This window comes from Montipora capricornis, chromosome 3 (assembly GCF_036669925.1).
Source record: "Montipora capricornis isolate CH-2021 chromosome 3, ASM3666992v2, whole genome shotgun sequence".
Classification (NCBI taxonomy): Eukaryota; Metazoa; Cnidaria; class Anthozoa; order Scleractinia; family Acroporidae; genus Montipora; species Montipora capricornis.
In genome coordinates, this window is record NC_090885.1 from 30,666,839 (window position 1) to 30,687,648 (window position 20,810).

General features: G+C 37.3%; 1 protein-coding gene across 1 annotated transcript; it reads left to right on the forward strand.

Moving 5' to 3' along the window:
- The first annotated feature begins 208 nt into the window (after positions 1 to 208).
- On the forward strand, positions 209 to 19,144 carry LOC138042863 (serine/threonine-protein kinase 33-like). The gene is made up of 14 exons (XM_068888907.1): positions 209 to 364; positions 1,090 to 1,350; positions 3,356 to 3,460; positions 4,293 to 4,373; positions 5,788 to 5,845; positions 9,152 to 9,228; positions 9,908 to 9,995; positions 11,566 to 11,641; positions 12,774 to 12,886; positions 13,007 to 13,092; positions 14,012 to 14,083; positions 15,123 to 15,224; positions 16,037 to 16,123; positions 16,793 to 19,144. Exons 2-14 carry the CDS (start codon positions 1,156 to 1,158, stop codon positions 17,003 to 17,005), a joined length of 1,353 nt encoding a protein of 450 aa, XP_068745008.1. The 5' UTR covers positions 209 to 364; positions 1,090 to 1,155; the 3' UTR covers positions 17,006 to 19,144.
- Positions 19,145 to 20,810: the final 1,666 nt, after the last annotated feature.

Genomic DNA, 20,810 nt, shown 5'->3' on the forward strand with positions numbered 1-20,810 from the left:
AGGTGACTAGTGATTCTCTCATTATCACTTGGTGGGAAAAAAGAAGGTACATTAATTTACAAAATATAGTACTGAGATATTGTTTCTCCGATAGTTAAAACATCAGATAAGGTTAATACTTTTTCCCAAATAAATACATTTTGTGGAGCGAGGGTATCTGAGCTTCGCTCAAAGAAAACTGGTCTCTAGCTTGGTTCCAGGACTGGACGCGATGCGTTTGCTGTCAAAGTTATGCAAACTTACGAGGTACTTTATGAATTTAGGTCCGGTTTTAGGTAAGATTTTATGGGGTTGAGTACAGAAACACTTGAAGCAATGAGAAATACAGCTCTTCGTCTCTCCTTATTGATGGAGTTTAGTCAAGGTAGGTGTTACTTGATCAGTCAATACGCGAAGATGTTTTGACACGAAGTTCTCTAAGCCAACGCCGATTCAAGGTCTCATTTATTTACTATGACAGCCGACGGAGAACGTTTCTACCATATATTGGAGCTAATGAAACACTCATAACAAGGCTCTCGGTGAGTCAAGTGGAGCACAAGTTTTCTCTAATTAGGACCAAAAAATCGCTAATTTCGCACCTCGTAATCTTGACTTTGATCCTTTCTTGTCGCGCTCTGATATCGCTCTGATACAGATCTGTTCGGACATCAGCTTCCTCAGTTTCGAGGCCTGTTAACCATAGCGATATTTCACAGGTGTTGGGAATCTAGTTTCATGTCCCATTGATAACCCTAAGTTCAAGGACTTAATTTGTATCTTGAGCTCTATATAACTCGTGCCTAAAAATTACGGAGTCAAGGTTACAGCTCTCCCGTCGAGTGTTGGATTGAAGATGATTTGCGACCAAATTTTCTGAACTTTGCAGCTGAAGAGTTTAAAGGCGCTTTCTGTGTACGGTTTTGTACACAAAGTTTTAGACACATTTAGACATTTTAGACGGTGGTTTAGACACATGGGTCGGATCTTGATGTTTTAGGAAAGTTTGATCGATCGACCTTAAATAGTTCTTATGCATTTGTTAGGGACCCATTAATTGTGATGCACTTCGATCCACGAAATGTTTGTAATTATCTTGTTGACTTCTAGGCAAAAGAAACTCAAATCAAGAAAGAGAAGTAAAAGCGGAATTGTGTTGAATTGCTTGAAATTAGAATGTCATATCCTCGCCGAGACGGTTCTGCAAGTGGTAGGACTATTCGGCACACACGAATCGAGGACGAAAGACAGATCGAGGACATTTACGAGTTTGGGAACGTTCTTGGTAAAGGAAGCTTTGGTGTCGTTACGGAAGCTACAAACAAAACAACGGGAGAGAAATGGGCCATTAAGGCGGTAAATAAAGAAAAAGTAAGAAATTTTATACTACTTGTCAAAACTATACTTTTCAATAGAAATGGGAGAGTAGTTTGTTTAATTTGGTACTGGTAATCTGTCGTCTTCACGCAGTACCGGGCTTAGACATGAACTGATTTGGCAAGCAATTGAATGAATTAATTCTGAGAGTAAAATCTTCCCATATACTAAGATTGGTACAATATCTATGTCAATATCTCCGTGACTTCCATTAATTAAAAGTGCTGCTTGTGGCCCTATTAATTAAGGTGTTCTGAAAGTTGCAAATTGCATCTTAATTAGGCGCCTGCCCTTGGTTGAACCTGGCTTGAAGCTTTTGCTTTCTTTCTGTGAGTAAAATTCAGTGATTGCCTGGTTTACTAATGGGTAATAAATATACAAATTTTTCGACCAATATGGCAGTCAAAAAAGTCTTGTTTCCTTACTAGACGTTACGTTACACACTGATATACTTGTAGAGATTTACTTATTTGTTTTTCTTTCTTTCCCTGTTTCACTACTGTCATTTCTTTTTAATGCAAATTTACCTGCTATTTTTATGCTGTTGTACCTGAACTCTGTGACAATGGAAGTTATTTTGGTATTTTCCTGTTCGTCATCAAATAGCAATACAGCCTTAAACTTTAAAATGGGCTATTGTTTAAAATATTCTCCAGAATGTGCAAGAATCTTGTGGGGCTGTGTTATGAAAGTATCAACTGAGACTGTGACCTTTACCTTGATGTCTTCTTATGTAAAATTAAATGTACATGTAGAACAGTCAAGAAAGCTGTTTCCTTTGATCTAAAATACTTGTAAGTGCAGTGTTAAATGATTGGAGCTGTCATTATGATTTATCACTCTTCTGTTCTTGACATTTAAAAGTGTTTGGAAAAAGTGTTTAAAAATTCTTATCCTGCTAGCAGAGGATTTTATCTTGGGACTTTCACCCTAAATTTGGCTTAATCATCTGTACTGTTTCCTGTGAAAAAAACCTTCTACTGCAAAACATTTCCTTTCACCTTGAGGGTAGCCTATTGTAACTTTAGAAATGACTAACTTAAAACACACATTTTCCATATTGCCAAATTGTAATGTTGCTGTAAGTTAAATTACACAGTGTGGGAAAGGGTTTATCCTTTGGTTAATCACACATGTCATTATCTACCTTGAAAAATGCAAAGGTGATAAAAGCATATATGCTCAACAGGTTAAGGAATAATTTTATGGCAGAGGTACATGTATTTCTTGCAAAAATTTACAGTGCTCAGTATATACAGCTGTGAAAAGGCAAATGAATTTAAGTGAGAAGATGAAAACCTATGCTAAAAATTTTAGTATGACCATCTCGCTTTTGCACAACAGAAAAAAAACTAGAATACTGGGTGAACACTAATTTAAAATCTGGAATATAAATTATGGGCCTGAAACCTCATCTATGGGGTAAACCAGAACACAGTGCTATTAATGTCTGGATAAGTTTACTTAATGGATAATTCATGGTGCAATGTTACATTTAAAATTATGAGAAATAAGTGCCATACTGCAACATGTCACATAATGCGTTGTTAAATACAGGAATGTACGAAAATCTCAGTGAAAATGTTTTGGTTGAATAATGTTTCTTGGGAAATTGCATGTACATGTATCATCCCTTGCAAAAGGAGGTATTGTAGTGTCATCTGTTTTCCCTTTTTTTTAAACTTTCCTTAAAACTAATTGCACAAAATTTTTTTCTACTCTTTAACCCTTTCACTCCCAAGAGTGACACTTATAGATTTTACTCTGTCTAACGCCAGACGATTTTACTCATCAATGGGGAACCCCACAGGAGTGAAAGGGTTAAAAGCATTTTAAATTGAAAGCTTTTTACAAAGACAGTAGCACCTTTTGAGAAGTGATCATCTGCACATGTATGTATACTTACATGACTTTGTATGTATGTATAAAGTTTGACATAAATTATTGGTTTATTCCTGCAGCTTTTAGATAATGCAGTCTAACCTTGTTCTCTTATTAGGCTGGTACCTCTGCAGTTAAACTTTTAGAGAGAGAGGTCCTTATTATGAAGAAAATCAATCATGAGCATCTTGTTCATCTTGAAGAAATCTATGAAACATCAAAGGTATAGTATGACACTCACTTTGTCACCCTTACTCAGCCAAAGCTTTTGATTTTGAGGCTTTGTTTATTGAATTTCAGTTTGAATGGGTTATACAATGTAAATGGTTGACTCCCACTTATTTTAGTTTGAATTGCCTTTTGCAATTATTTTTAAGGAATGCCATGGTTTCAGTTACGTTTAGGAGAGTGTTGTTTTAATTTAGTGCCCCTGGGCTGAACAGCTGACATGAATATGATTTAATAATAATAATAATAATAATAATCATAATAATAATAATAATATTATTATTATTATTATTATTATTATTATTATTATTATGTCCATTCGTTATAGACTCAGGCAGGATATATGGCCTGGCTTATAGTCCTTGGGAGCAGGTTTCAACAAGTCACCACGGGACCCAGGTCTCTCTTTTCCTTCTTCTTACAGGGACAGTACTTTCCTTAGTATCTTTGCTGTCCCCAGCAATGCTGTTTTCTGGATCACTTCCAACCCCACTTTCATGCCGATTCGCTTCATGTGCTCCTTAAAGTTGACTGATACAGCTCCAAGGGCCCCTGCAATAACAACAGCCACTTATTATTATTATTTAATTATTATTAGTATTATATATTTATTATCATTATTATTATCATTATCATTATTATTATTATTATTATTATTATTATTATTATTATTATTATTATTATTATTACTGGTAGTGTTCAATCCATTTTGGGGGTGGATAAAAGTCTTCACTCAATGAAATGATTATTGCGTGGCCTTGGTAAATGTAGATTAAGGACATGTATTTTCATTGCAGACTTATAATTATTGTTTAATATATTTACAGCGCATGTATTTAGTTATGGAATTATGTGATGCTGGTGGTATAGAGAAACTTTTGGAACAAAAGAAGAGGTTTTCAGAGAAGGTAAACATTCTAATATTCCGTCTTGTATCACCCAGTATCTTTTGAAAATTGTTACAAATAATAGGCTAAATGTACAATACTGTAGCATGTACTCTGCTTGGGTTTTCAAGACACAGGTTTCCTAGAGTCATGCTGTCTCTAAGAAAAGACCTTGGTGCACTTTGTGTAAGGGGAAGGAGTTACACGTAAGAATTAGTTGGTGTATAACAGGACAAGGTTACCTCTGAAAGCATTCAGTGTGACAAATTTGGCCATTGTCAACTTGGATTTTTCAGTGTTGTCTCTTATTAACTGATTTGTTTTGCAAAGTCCTCAAAGATTTTCTGATTCACCACTGAAATTTGGAGGCCAAATTTTGAGACTATGAGTTGATTCCCTAAAATGGGGTCTTGCGATCAAAGTGAAAATTAACAGAAAGAAAATAAGAAATTTGTTAAGGAACGGGCATAAACGATACCAAAATCACTTAAATGGATGAATAATACAATCATGTAAATGAAAAATTGAACAAAGAAGTAGCATGTGAAGGAAAATAGTTTTATTGGTCACTTGAAGATTTTCTACATAAAGGACTTGAAAAAGTAGTAAAAAAGGCTCAGAAATGGATACTACATTGTGTATATTTTAGGCTTTTGGTGATCCGAGCAAATTGCATGTAATAATGCCGCCTCGCCACTTTGCAGCAACACTGACTTGTGAATTTCACATGAAACAAACATTCTTTTACATCATTAGGTTTATGACACCATACATTTCACTTGTTTGATTTCAATGAATTTGATATCAACAATCTCAATTTGTTGTCTTTGTCATTAAACAAACTGAGCAAATAAGGAAATATTTACTCATACTTTATGTATCAACTGTGCTATTTTCCTGTGGAGCATTTTTCTGGATTTCCCAGGAAACAAAGGTCTCTTGTTTCATTTAAGGACTTTAAGGCCCACTATCCAATTTTTTGTCCTTTTAAAAAGAAAAGTGAACTGATAGCCACATTTGAAGAGCTTTTGCTCCAAAGCAATTCTGCACTACCATGACATATACTGAACAATGTGGATCATGCTGTACTACTTCAATGTGCTTGATGATTTGGCAATAATCTAATTAGCAAGTTGTTGATGCTTGCAAAAGATGCTGCCACAAGAAAAACAGCCTTTTGAATACTGTATTTCTAAGAATCCGAAGGCAAACTCATCTCAAATAAGATTGTCTAAGAGCACACGTATGCAAAAATTCATCTAATTTTGAGGAATATTGATGAAACATCCTATAATATAATTACCTGTATGTTATTTTTGCCTGGAGTCTTTCAATAACGTGTCCATGAATCTTGCAATTATACCAGAAATGTTTAAAGGAAAAACAGAAATATCCCCACAGTCAATTATGGACTTGATTTTGTTGATGTTATTAGGAAACATGGACAGTGATAAAACAACTGGCCCATGCGGTTGCTTACCTTCATGATTCTGGTGAGTGATGTTCTGTTGCTTGACTGGAACTTTTGACAGGGGGCATGTGACTCACCATTATTTTTGCGCTACCAGAACCATTGCTAGAAATTATACTTCTTGCCTAGGAGGACATGTGTCCTTTCACAATAATTAGTAATCAATAATTTATTGATAATTAATTAATTAATTAATAAGAATTAATTATCAATAAGAAGATCCAAAATAATTAATCATCAATAGAAATCAATACAATTTTAATAATAATTAATCATCAATAAGTGAAATAATTATTATTAATCAATTATCAGAGTAAATATAAAATTATAGGACATTGATATTAAAATAAATTAAGAAACCTCAGTCTGTTGTGGGCGTACAGAAACAAATTTGGCCTACCATTTCATGTTGGCATCATTTAGACAGACAAGTGCTCTGTCATCATGTCTGACCATAATCAAGTGTCTGATTGTGTACAGTTATTTCCAACTCTGGATATCATAAGACTACTAGCAGTACCTTCTAAGTTGGTTTGTCAAACCACCTGCTTTGGTCACACGAGTGAGCCAAAATCACCAAACCTGGTATTCTAATTAGAGATAAATGACATGACAGCTGCATCGTCCCGGCTTTTTTATTGCTACTAAAAAGAAACAAAAAAAATAACAATAGTATTGGTGTCCATGCATGCATGTTGAGTTCAATCAACTATTCGGATTTAGGAAATCGCAGTAAATTACTGTATTTATTTTGAATTTAATGAGCAACATTTCAAAGAAGCCAGACAAAAAGAGAGGTAGAAAGCCTAAGCAGAGAGACCTCAGATTTTTGCCAGATTTACTTAAAATTAATGTTAAAGTGCCACTATGACGAAAATCGCATCTTTTCTATTGAAGCCATTTTAAGACATAAATAAGTAGCCTGCATGAGAAAAAAAATTCTCTTTACTATTTCAAATATCTCTTTTTGTCCCAGAGATATTCAAGTTTTTAAAATATGCAAATTAGCCAAGTGATGATGTCATACACTCAACCAAATTTTGATGAAAAAGGATATCTCAGCCAATTTGCATCAGAAATGTTTGATTCTTTGCTGTAAGGTTCCAGACCTCTCCAATATTAATTTAAAGGCATTTCTGGCCACCTTTGGCGTTCTATTTTCATATTTGCAAATGGTGCCTCATACACATGATCCAACAAGCATATAAATATGTTAGCTTGAGTTTGTGGCCTTGCGTAACGTTTTTTGAGCTGAAAATCACTTACAAATTGAAATCAAGTGGGTGGCGAATGGAAAAGAGTGAGTTGCCATGGGAACACAATGTTTTATAGTCAAAGGTGTGTTTTCTGTAGAACTATTAGCCCACCAAGTTTCAATGGTCTGCGCTGCAAATTGGCGAAGATTCATCATCAGTCATCTCATTTGCATATTTTACACATTTTTCAAACTTAAATATCTCTGGAACTAATGCAGATATTTGCAAACGGTAAAAGGCATTCTCATTCTTTCATAGAATTCTTTGTGATACGCCTAAAAAATCAAGAGGTCAAAATTTGATCATAGTGGCACTTTAAGTAAAATGTTGGAGTGTTGGAAAGTTTTGACAGTGCGACATTCGTCTACAAAATCCGGGCAACTTAAAACCCGTGAATTGGCACTAATAAATGCTTGGTTGCCCATTGGGAAACCTCTACTATGAACCCTCTTCCCTCTAAGAGTGACACTTGTAGATTTTACTCTGTCCAACGCCAGACTAAATTGTAATTTTATTTGTCACTGGGGGCCTCTTCAGGGATGAAAGGGTTAAATGCACACCATGTTGAGATGCAATTGCATGGCACTGGAGCTTCAGTATCCCACAGTTTTAAGTGTGTGCCTGTGGTTTTTTTGTGGAAGTTTTGTGGAAGTCTGGGTTTCAGCATTTTCAAAATGGAGTCTTCGACATCTCCATCACCAGCTACATGTGAATTTTCCTATCGGCAATTTTTTGTACATGTAAAAGCCACAGATATTCAAAACACGGGAATATGCTCAACTGCAGCAAATTAATAGTTATTATTGTTAACTTCACGCTACTATCAGACCGACAACAGAAAACCGCCGAGTGAGGTGGGTGCTGCTTATGCAATTCATTTTCTATTTTTGGCAAGGTTGGCCGTTGTTTTTTCTTCAGGCAACCAACCTTTTAATTTTACCAAAAGCTAGTAGCCCGGTAAACTTTCTTCTCGTCTGACCGGACGACTGCTAATTTCGAGCACTGAAGCGTTTCAAGCCAGATGCCATGTGGTCCACAAATATGGCGGCCAGTAATCAACGAAAACATCTGGAGTTTACTTTGCAATGAAAGCACTTACTTTTTGCTCATGAGATAAGATGCCTGTGCATGAACACATCTCCTAATGTACTTAAAAGGCTCAAACTGCTGAGATTGCCAGGAATTGAAATTATTTCCAATCAAATAGCTTTGTATCATGGTGTCACGCAAGGTAATAATTCGGAAATTCAAAATGCTTTATTTTCAAAATGAAAGACATCATACATTTGGAAATTTGAAAAGAGGTTTATTTCTAGGTCATCTTCAACCTCCTTTAGATAAAAAGTCAGCAGACCTTGTGATTTTGATTTTAGAATTTAAGTGAAGCTATGATCTTTGCAGTTATGAACGCAATTTTTGCAATTGCGTAGAGAAGCCTGAAAAATTCAGGACTTCAACTGGGTTTGAACCTGTGACCTCGGGATTCTGGTGCGACGCTCTAACCAACTGAGCTATGAAACTCAGCTGAGCTATGAGCTATGAGCTATGAGCCATGAGCTGTAGCTCAGCTGAGCTATAGCACCAACTGAGCTATGAGGCTTCATAGCTCAGTTGGTTAGAGCGTCGCACCGGAATCGCGAGGTCACAGGTTCAAACCTCGTTGAAGTCCTGAATTTTCCAGGCTTCTCTACGCAATTGCAAAAATTGCGTTCATAACTGCGAAGATCATAGCTTCACTTGATTTCATATCCGCAGTTCATATATGATTCATTTCATCATTTTAGAATTTGATAACGTCACTGTGAAAACCATTTATTGTTTTCTTTCTTCGCTCGAGTGGGATCCAGGTAGATGTCCAGTTGGGGGTCCAGTTTTGTACTGTCCCTGCTCAAGACCTATTAAAATCTCCCTCCAATTCCACGCAGTCAAACTGTCGTTAAGTTTCAAGCATAATTGAACATTTCCCTTCCCCTTGGCAGCATTTCTACTATTTACACTGTAAATAAACTTAGTGTAGTAACTGTTGTTACCTTAATTTATATGATTAACTAGTAGGCCATTTTTTATTTCAGATATTGTTCACAGGGACTTGAAACTTGAAAATATTCTTCTTAGTCATCCAGTTGCTAATGAGTTGCTAAATATTAAGGTAGGGTATGATTTTGCTTTCGTCTGCATATCAGCAGTTATTGCTGAAAGTATTTTTTTTGTAATTTTTAAAATTATTACATTGTTATCACAGTGTCTCAAATACAGCATGTAGTCTTGCAAAAAGTATTCATATTCTAGATCGTACAGTATTTGCTAAGTCCTTTAAAAGAGATGGCCAAAAACCACTTGTTACCGTACTATTGAAGAAAAGCAACATTTAATAATATGGCACCTACTTTACTCCAAACAATGAAAATTCCAAAATTGTGCCATCTGTGAACAACGTTTTGTATCAGACTGTGTTTTGAGGGAGAATCTGTGTTCAGAAACATAAAAATGAATACACAGACAGTGTCATCTTGGTTTTATGACAGAATACTTTCTGTACCAGTCCATAAACACTAAAGTCGTTGTCAGCAGTGAGGATTCCCATTGCTCTTTTATTAGGAAGCCTAGATGTGAATTGTGTTCACAAGCTTTTATGTGTTAAAGTTGAGCAGTTTTTCACCTAGCCTTCCTTCTATTTCTAGTGTATTATTAGATGATTGTAGTAGTGATGGCATGGGTGTTCTTGGTTGGTTTTCAAGAAATTATGTACCAACCATCGGAGCATTTTTGTCCACTCAACCTCCAAACTGTGATGCAGTTGTTAACGCTTATTAACTGTGTATGTTAAGCTCACAGATTTTGGCCTTTCGTATGTGCGAGGTGGTGTTGGTAGTGACTCTATGATGCAAAGTGTGTGTGGTACTCCAATTTATATGGGTAAGCAGCATTAGCTTTTCACTACAACATTTTAAGGAAATTTACAAAATAATGATTCAGTCAGCAAAATGATACATGAAATGAATCATATACTGAACTACGGATATGAAATCAAGTAATGCTATGATCCTCGCAGTTATGGTCGCAGTTTTAGCAATTGCGTTGAGAAGCCTGAAAATTCAGGACTTCAGTGGGGTTTGAATCTGTGACCTCGCCATACTGGTGCAACACTCTAACCAACTGAGCCATGAAGCCACTGACGTTGGGAGCTGGTCATTTGTGGATTCTAATTTTCCCATGAGGAATGAATCAATCAACAAAATGATACATGGAAATATGAATCATATATACTGAACTGCAGATATGAAATCAAGTAATGCTATGATCCTTGCAGTTATGGATGCAATTTTAGCAATTGTGTTGAGAAGCCTGAAAAATCCAGGACTTCAACGGGGTTTGAACCTGTGACCTCGCGATATTGGTGCGAGACTCTAACCAACTGATCGTAAGCTATGAAGCACCAGTGTGTTGCACCAGTATCGCCAGGTCACAGGTTCAAACCCTGTTTAAACTCATCGCCAATAGATGAGCTTGGTGAAGGTGCCTTGGGTTAGGTTGAGCTGTGAGTGATGCAAGCCAAGCGTGCGGGTATCCATGACAACCCTGAGAGTGGCAACCACCTGGCACCGTCACACTGATAAATCAGTGGAAATACTTACCAACCCACATACTTACCAAAGGTCACACAATGAAGACAAGAAGAGGTGGGGGAAGTGGGAGCGAAAAGGCACTGAACAATGGCAAGCATTAGGCAGCCAAACAGCGAACGAAAACGTAGTTGGAACACAACACAAAGGCTCCTGTAACAAAGCCCATAAATGCGATCCCCGGCGCATTGCCGCCACAAACCCCCATTGACTGCATTGGCCCAAGTTTAACTTAGCCTAAATTACATTCAGCGGCATTAAAGTCCTGGATTCTTCAGGCTTCTCAATGCAATAGTTTGCTAAAATTGCGTCCATAACTGCGAGGATCATAGCATTGCTTGAAAGTAATGATTGTCTGAAACACAAGCTGGCTAGTTATATGATGATCGAATGCTGCCAGACATCACTTGAAATTCAATAACTTGAGACAATGTCAGGAGGAAAAGGCATGACCAATTTTACAATAATTGTTTTGACTAATATGTTTGAACAATTTTTTTTAGGGTAGAAAAAATGGTATTTAGTTTTTGTGATTGGAGAGCATCATATGAACAAATAATAATAAAAAATTGATATTAGTTAAAGCTTGAAATCCTGGCTATGACAAGGTAGGAGTTTGGTTGGAAATTTTAAATTGAATGTATATTAATTTTTATGACAGCCTTCTTCTGGGATCCTCTTAAAAATGATGTTAGTGCTATGTTGAAACAATCTATATTATATTCTCACCAAATATGAAAAGTTCATGTTCATTTCTGATCAATAACTATACTTCAGTCTGTAGTTGGATAAAGCTTCATTGTGTATTGTAGGTTTAGATTAATTTGCTGACCAGTGTATTTTTTTATTTTTTCATCTTTTAGCTCCAGAAGTTATTACTGACCTTGGTTACAGTCAGCAGTGTGATATTTGGAGTTTAGGTGTAATAATGTATACTCTGTAAGTACTAGCTTTTTTATTTACTGAGACATGTATACCATAGGTGTGGTCTTACAACAAAACCTTATCATTAAGTTATAAAACCTTTGAGTGGCAATATTACCGGTAATGCACTTCCCTGTAAGAGGTTCTGATGGTTAATGCATCTGTTGACTTTCTTCAATTGCTGGTTATATATCCTAAGTTTTTAATTAACATAGTTGCCTTGTAGAATTTTATTTGCAGCAAGTACAGGTCAGTTTGTGATTCTCAGGATTTGTCTGTAAAAGGAGTAATGGGTGGCAAATGGTACCTCCAAAATCGTGGCACTCGCAAACTTTTCATCCGATCTCGAAATCTCAACAGCCTAGTCTCAAAGTCTCGTTTATATTGCATTTGTTTTGGTGTGAAGTCTTGAATGTTTTGGTTTCAGTCTTGGATTCACAAACAAGGGTCTCGTGCATTAGTCTTGGATTTTACCATTAATCAACCCTGGAATAGAATGGAGGTTAAAAGGAGCCCTTTTAATATGCAAAATGTTCCCTTTGTTATGGATTGGGTGCATGTTGTGTTCTGGGAGTTGAATTAAGGTGTGGGGATTACAGAAGATTGTTATTACATTCATTGGATAAGTTGGTGTAATTAAAGGAGAGGAAAAAACCAGGTCTGATTGCCTGAGCAGGTAAATTCTGTGTCTGGGAAAGTGGAAATAGAAGTTATCTGTCTGGATGGGCAAAAGAAATTATATCAGTAGTCTTGTTAGTTTGTCTGAATGTGCGGGGACCCGTTCTCAAGCCTGTCAATAGTCCTCATTTTGCCCTAGCTGATCATAATACTTTAGACATGGACTGATCACTGATAACACCAGATTTCCAAATACAATGTAACCGATTCGTCAAATTGTTCACAAAAGTCATATGAAACTGCAATTTTGACTATAATTCAGTTGGATCTGAGGCTTAGTTATATCTTCCTTTCCCAACGATGAAGATCGGTCAGCCTGGATGCATACTTCCATACAAATTATGTACATCTATATACTGTACTTTAATCAACAATTGTTTGAAAAGGCTTCCGTTTATTCACTCAAAAACTTATTATCATGTGTACCAGATTTGGTGTGATGTGTACACTTAATCTTCTTTCCTTGCAGTTTAACTGGAAGACCACCATTTGTGGCAGAAACCGAAGAAAAACTTTATGAATTAATAAAAAAAGGCGAAGTGGGTTTTTCTGATCCCTGCTGGCAAACATGCCCTGAATCAGGTAAAATTTCTTGAAAAGTGTAATATGCACAAGGTTGTTTTGATGTGTCAGTGAATGCTAGATGAGATCCATCATTATTCAGAAGTTTATCAAATGAAGTATTGCATCTTTAATTTACAGCCAAGAACCTCCTTCTGGGAATGCTTAAAGTTGATCCTGCCCACAGACGCACAGCCAAAGAAATCTTGAATCATCCATGGATAACAGTACGTATCCATCTTAATGTGTTATGTTGTTCAAGTCTTTTTTTTTTTCTTGCGTAGCTTGTGGACTTGACTAATCTACCCTTTTGTTTAGCCTGTCAAAAATCGTTTTTAGATGGCAAAAACGAACATTGAGTGCAAATTAATAACGACAGTCATGGACTATTGAGTTCAATACAACATTACCCTTTTCACCAGTTTCAACTGCCACACTGCGAACACATTATTCTTCATTAATTTTACAGTATAATATTAATGTATTTTAAATGTATTTTGTCTGAATTCAAACTTCAACCTAGAACCCTACTGCAGAGAGGGATTTCCAAAGTGTAATGCTACAGTACTTTTTAATATTATTTATCTGTTCAAATTTGCATTTGAAAATTGAACAAAATCTGCTTGTGTTGTTATTAATTATAAGTGGCAACAATTTGTGTAAGTTTGTATTACAATAATTAGTAAGAGTCATTGCAGCTTGAATCTGTTTACCATACTTCCCACAAAATGTTATATATATCAGCGTCCTTGAAATGAGATTTTCAGCGACAAAATGTGCCAGATTTTAGTGGACTTACTGTACCAATATGAAGCAAAATCTGCCAAATGTCCATACACATGCTGTACATTTGCTGTGATTTAGCTGTGTTCCCTCATCCCTGCCCCATCTCCCGTGGTGGTGGTGGAAACATTTAAAAGTCTTTTCTTTACTTAAAGAGTAATTATGGCCATAAATGGCAAAATGATACTTTCATGTACATGAAGTCCTCTTATTCTTGGTACAACACATCTCATTTTCTTCTCATTATGACATTTTGACTTGAATCTTTCACTTGGCTTTCAAATTTTATAGTTTCTCTCATTTTATTGGGCATACTATGGTGCATCATCAACTATTGAACAGAGACTTGTGTTTGTGTTTCAGGGTGATTCTGAGGCTTCTGAAACTTCAAATGTCCTTGAACTAATGAAAATGTACAGAGAGGAGCTTAGACAGGTAAGTGGTCAAAGTAATCAAGGCGAAGCAAAATCTGTGTATTTTTATCAATTATTTCAGCCACAATTCAAGCAGGTGAGAGAGCCGCACTTGGGCCAGTTATTCAAACAGGCCAACATCAAATTAATAATTAAGGGACCAGTTTCAGATTGTTGTTAAATTACCTTCTGTACTTTAATTAAATAGCTGTTTATATCTGATGTTCTCCACTAACACTTCTCCACGAACACTCAAGAAATCAGTAGTAGGGAGCAGAAGACAAGAAGAGTTGCATATAAGACACATGTCAAGACATGGGCTACTGCAAACGGTCATTGTAGGTCGCAGTTCCCTGTGTGCTGCAGGTTTATACTCGCATAGAAAGGAAAGGAAAGGAACTTTATTTAAGTGTCTATTCGTTCTAGCGCTGGAGCACTAATTGGGGACACTGTAAACTGAAGTTAACAGTTAACGCAAATCAGAGGTCCCATTTTCAAATAGTCAATGATTCAATGAGTCATGAGTCATGAGTTAATGAGGCTCGCAGTCAATATAGCAATAATTTATTGATTAAGCAAGCCTAAGCCCTCGTTTCAGTGATTAGGCCTAAGCACTCTCTGAAACTTTAGCTTTCATTTTATGGGTTAGGGTAACTGCACCAACTCATTGACTCATGACTCATTGACTCATTGACTCATAAATACTTGATACTCCTCAAATCAAGACAAATGTTGGTTTTTGAGGAGAGGGGGAACCGGAGTACCCGGAGAAAACCTCTCGGTGCAGAGTAGAGCATCAACAAACTCAACCCACGTACAACGCCGAGTCTGGGAATCGAACCCGGGCCACATTGGTGGGAGGCGAGTGCTCTCACCACTGCGCCTTCCCTGCACCCCCAAGAGCTAACAAATGTTATAAGCGGCTAACAAATGTTAGCTTGTAGTCCAGCAGGACTTACTCTTTTCCCAATTTCCTGTCTGACTCCACACCTCACAATTACCATCGATATACTACGGACAACCGACGACGATATCTGATGTGAACATTCTAACTTCTACAGGGCTCAGAAAGTCAAGAAGGCCAAGAGGCCAATAATAGTGTAGGTGTAGTCGAAGATGGCTTGGTCACACCTCCTGGAGCTTCGAGTGAGAGTCCAAAGGAGGTGAGGCTTATTAATTAGTTTGAAAAATAACTTACTCTAACCGTCACTTAGACGACACTTAGGTAATCAGTTGTGGATTGGTGCAGATATATTTTCATTAAGTGCCTGAATGCCCGGCTGGCTGGTCAAGGTTTCGAAATCGCTGAATAACTATCACATTTGTGGCAGCCATGTTTAATGTCTTTACACAGTGTTTGGGTTGAAGCACCCTTGTGAAAAGGTAGGTATCAATGATTGTTATGGAAAGCTCTATCAGTGAAAGAGGCAATTGGATTTTCTTCAGGTTTGTTTGCTTGTGTGGTTGGTTGAGTGGATTAGGTTTTCTTAACAAGAGGATCATAGTTTCACAAATAGCTTTTTTGAGCCCAAATTGTTTTCAGGCTTCTGATAATAGTTTTGTATGATCGTGTCTTCAGATGAAACGTTTGTCACGAGAGCAGGGTAGCTTGGCGTTGGGAATTGAACTGGGGGAAGTTTGAAAATAAGAAGTTAGGCGATACATATAAGAAAAAGGACTAAAAACGTCATGTATCTAGTGAGGTAATTATTTCAATAGATAATTGGGTTTTTCCAATGTCAAATTCCACTGGCAGTGAAAACATGAACAATTGCCGCAGACAAGTCACTCTCGATTAAGCGCTTCATCAATAAAGCAACAATTTCAGCAACACCTGTGTCAGTATTTTGAGTCAATAAAGGTGTGGAACTGACCTTGTAGCTGCGTTGATTTGAGTAGTGGATGTCTGTGAGAATTACCTCTGTGGACAAGTGAAGCACTTGTGCAATTGTCTCCTTTTCGGAATGTTTTACAGGACAGTGAGAAGAAGCTGAGTAACTCTGCAAAATCCAGTACCGCATCAAAGAAGTCGAGCTCATCGAGTAACAAGAAACCTGTTCAGGTACTTTTCTTTTTTGTGAACTATGTGTTTTCTGAGTGGCTATGCATTGTGAACCTCCCCATCGTCGTGGCTGCAAATGCATTTTTTTCCATATTGGGCGAGATTTATATAAGAACTGCATTATTGAAAATGAAGTGTGTTCAGAAATCGCATTGTGTTAGGTATTTTCGATTTGAAACATCCTTTTCAGAGAATTACTGTGCGAAACAAAGAGAATGCGAAGCATTAACAGTCATGTTTAAATATTAGACAGAATAGCATCGCGTTGACGGAAAACGTCAGGCTGAAATTTTCTTTTGCCCAAAAATCAAAGAAACATAACTGCAGATATCAAGCACCTCTCAAATAAGAGCGAAGTTAGAATAAAAAATGTCCATGCTTTCATGACAAGCAGAAACTTGCTTAAATCTCTCAATCATTATTGGTATATCGAGCGTGGGCATCCGCTAATCGTTTTTACTGTATGCAGTTGCTGCAAAGGAATGATAATGCATTAATTGTAAGCTAGAACAAGAGTCCCAGACTCTAGCCTCGTTGAAACATGCTCACACTTACACTTGAAGTAATGGCGATATCTCCTATTATGTTAATTTTAAGAGATATTTTTCTCAAAGTAAAACGTAATTGGCATTTATGGAAAGAAACTGCATTCTTTTATGATGTTAACAGTCCAATCAGACTCCCCGCAAAGGAAATTCAACCAATCAAATTGGAGCTCCGTCTCCTGGATCAAGGGAGTCGCACAGTCCATCCAGGTCACGTGACTCGTCATCCAGCAGTGGCAAGTCGGTTCCAGGCTACATGCAACCCACAAGAAGCTCAGGATCTTCCAAGGGGTCTGGAATTTCTCGAAACAGAAGGCCGTCGGACAAGAAGAGATGATAACGCCATCTATTAGTTTAATTTTGGTGATTATTTGCGTAAATGTATTTTTGACTAAACGTACACGCCCATTTTTAATGGGCAGGAGAGTTGTCATCGCATTTGGCTTACTTGAAATCTTGGAGTTTTTGACCTTAAACTAGTACTCTTAAGCCCTGTTTAAATCGTCGACTCAGACGTCGAACCTTCTCTTGTGCCAAAGTCAGTAAATAACAAGCAGGTGGCTTGGGTTTAGTAAAAAAACAAGCAAAATGTCTCAGATAAGCCAAAATTTGTATACGTGAAACAACTGAAAGCCGAAATTCAACGTAAACAAACAGATGCGCGCAAAGAAATCACCGTTTCAGTCAGAAAGCTGTTATTCCGGTATATCATTTTTAATCATTGTGCGTTGGCCTTGTTTTACGTTCATCTCTCGTTATGTCACTGCTTTCATCGTTGTAGAGAGTTTACTTCGGCTCTGGAATTAGCTACCGAAGTAAATTTTTTTAAGGCGACCAATAGGCAACTTTCACGATGGTGTCATTTGACTACAACTACCAGAATTCAGTTGGTTTTCTTTTCTTATTTAAATTTTGTCTTCCCAGTGGGGTAACAATAACAATAGCTCTTATTAGCATGAGAAGAGCAAAACCTGAAGGATTCTGGTACTTGTGGTCAAATGGCGTCATCATGCAAATGTCCTATTAAGGAATTAAGTTAGGCACATGTTTGACATTTGAACCGGGCTTTTGCTTATATAAACGCGGAACGCGTGCCTTTTTGTTAGAGACATGGAAGATCTCCTTTCGGTTTGCTCCTTTGTCAATAACCCCTAGAAGTTAATCGTTTTTGACTAAAGGAAGAGAACTTTTTTGTAGCGAGCCCGACACGACAAAATACATACGTGCATGTGATTCAGGTGATTGTCCAAATGCTGTCAAGTAACTGGTCTTAAACGACCATCTTCCTCTAACATTTTGGATCTGATTAATGAACTACTTATGGGAACAGTTTGTTTCTTGTACCCCAGATGTTAGGAAGTCTATTTGTGCAGTTCTTATTGAATCAATTCAACGTTCAGTCACCCTGTAATTTAGAAGGACGTTTTGGGGAAATCGTGATTGAATCACCAGTGCAGAGATCACCCACCCGTTTTGTATGAAGTAGATCTTTGTAGATTAGTGGTCAAATTAACTCTGTTCGTAGGCGGAATTTAAAGTGATCTTTACCTGTCAAAGAACTTAGCATGATTAGACTCAAAGGACTTTTAAAAAAGTTTTGGCACAACGAGATTAGAGTGTGCAGTAAACTTAATTTTCGTCGTCCGTAGTATAAGTAATAGTGGTGTTTTCCCTCGCCGCCCATTGCAAATTCTCCAATTTTGAAATAAACGCTATCCAGGTACATGTAATTGAAATTACATAATCGTTTAGAGAGCGAGGTGACGATCAGCTGAAGTTTAAATTTCGGGTGATTACAAACTACTTCGCTTTTGGCTTCCACCAACCACTAAAAGACGTGGGCATAACCGCTACTCTGGTTCAAAGGGGTCACAATTGCGAATTGGTTGTTCTGAGCAGCGGAAGAACCGCGACCAAGCTGCAGTTAAGTTGAACTAGAACTACGCCTGTGGTAAATCGTTTTAGATTGGAAATTGGCCTAGCAAGCTCCCCCGCGCGAAGTGGAAATCTGACTCGCATGCTAATAGACCATATTCGCGTATTCTCAGTATTGGACTGGAACTAGCTCGCAATGGAGGCTAATGCGGGGCAATCTTTCCAAATGCAAATAGCTTCTAATGTATTCCCTCGCATTAGCTTCCATTGAAAGCTACTGTAGTTCCAGTCCAATACTGAGAATACAAATATGGTCTATTGACAAATGTGTGAGGTCGATTTTAATGTTATTTGTTATCTACTTAAATATTTATAGATAATCCTAATAATTATTTTATGGAGAGTTTCGGGAAGCTCACTTTTAAAATTAAGGTCTGTACAAAATTTATTTTTACAGATTATTGCCTCTGGATAGCGACAAGCCGTGAGCTTTTTCTGGAAAAGTCCGAGGTCACTTAATTGCTTTTGACTTTCCGATAGACAAGTGATATGTTTCAATAGAACATTAAACTCAATAATAAAACAGCAGATTATTACCTGGTTCATTTGTATACTTTGATACTAATTCTCCTTGCATAACTTTGAAATTGCCTTAACTTCTTTTTGTTCGTTTTTGTTTTCACTTTTCTATGCTCCCACAAATCGCATTGCTCAAGGATTTGATACGAAAATTCCTCGCAGTCAAGGGTCCCTTTATTCGCTAAAGCATGAAGTGTACTTTCTGGTCTCCCTTCGGGGGACATATTTCCGTATTTCTTTCGTCAGCTTTTCTTTAGTATCCCACTTACTGCTAGTTGGAGATCTCCTTTCACTCGCTACTTATTTCTTTCGTCTGATCGTATCTATCGCTTCATCTGTTATGTGGGTCTTCTGGGTTGACATGCAGATGTTTTGACGTGATGATCTCTCGGTTTGCAAATTCCTCATATCTGGAGTTGGGATATTTTCAGCTGTTTCGACGGTATTTTTTTCTTCGTTTACTGATTCCGGATTTTTTTGGCAGTGTAAACGTACCCACTGCTCTCATGAGTGTTTTTCAACAAACATCAGTGATGTTGAATTTAAAAACAACACCATATAAGTTTGCTAAACCCAGAGGCTAGGGCTTGCTTTAAAGAATTTAGTAATAGATTGAAGGCAACGTATTTCTAACCTGAGGTCATTCCCCAATTTAATGTAAAATAGAGGGAAAAAAAGGATCTTTTGAAACGTTCAGTGCAACTTGCATTGAGAATGGCGAATAATTTGAGGAGTTCCTAAGAACTCAGTTGTTTGAGCATTGGGCTGCAATGCGGGAGAAGTTTGACTCCAGCCGGACCAACACTTAAAGTCTTAAAATAACTGAGGATAATGTGCTGCCTTTGTAATTACGTCTGCAAATGGTTAGACTTTCAACCGAGTCTTCTCGGATAAGGACAGTGAACCGAAGGTCCCGTCTCATAGCCCTTGTTGTATGTTAAACAGTATGAGACGTTAAAGAACCCACTCACCATTCGATAACAGTGGGGGACGTAGTCCGGCCCCGGTGTTGTGATCTGATCTTATCTCGACGGGGGCATCTTTCACTCCCTAAAAATTAATTGTGAACCGCGTAAGAAGTAGTCTGGCGTAAGTCCCCCACAAGGCATTGTAAATTCGTCCTGAAAAACCCCGAGGGGAGAAACTAATAACTTCACTTCACTTCACTTCGTCCAAAACTTGCTGAGGTAACAAACAACTACGACTAAAATAACAGTAATTTTTGTAGAATTCTTCTTGTCTTCATATCTTCCCAACCAAGTTCATACATAAGGCGATCTTTTCTAGTGCCTTTCATAGCCCCTGCCACAATTTTAGCTGTCTCGTTACGTATCGAAAATGTTCGACCGATCCTATAAAACATCGGCATACTCCACAACAAGACGGATCAAGGATTTGTATAACTTGACCAAGGTTATCCTGTCTCCTTTAAACTTAATGAATCTTTTAGAGGCTTCCTCATATTTTAAGTATGTGCGCCCTCCACGAGAGATTGTTGCACAGAACAACACCAAGATGCGTATGTTGAGAAACTTCATTTTGAAGTTTCTTACCAGTGAAAAGCAAGTCCGGATGAAATTGCTGAAAATGTCATGTATTAGTCTTAGCAGAATTGCATAGTCACAAGCCACTTGTTAGCCCATTCTTCAACTTTAAGAAGATCGTTGTTTATTAATGGAAAAAGTTAG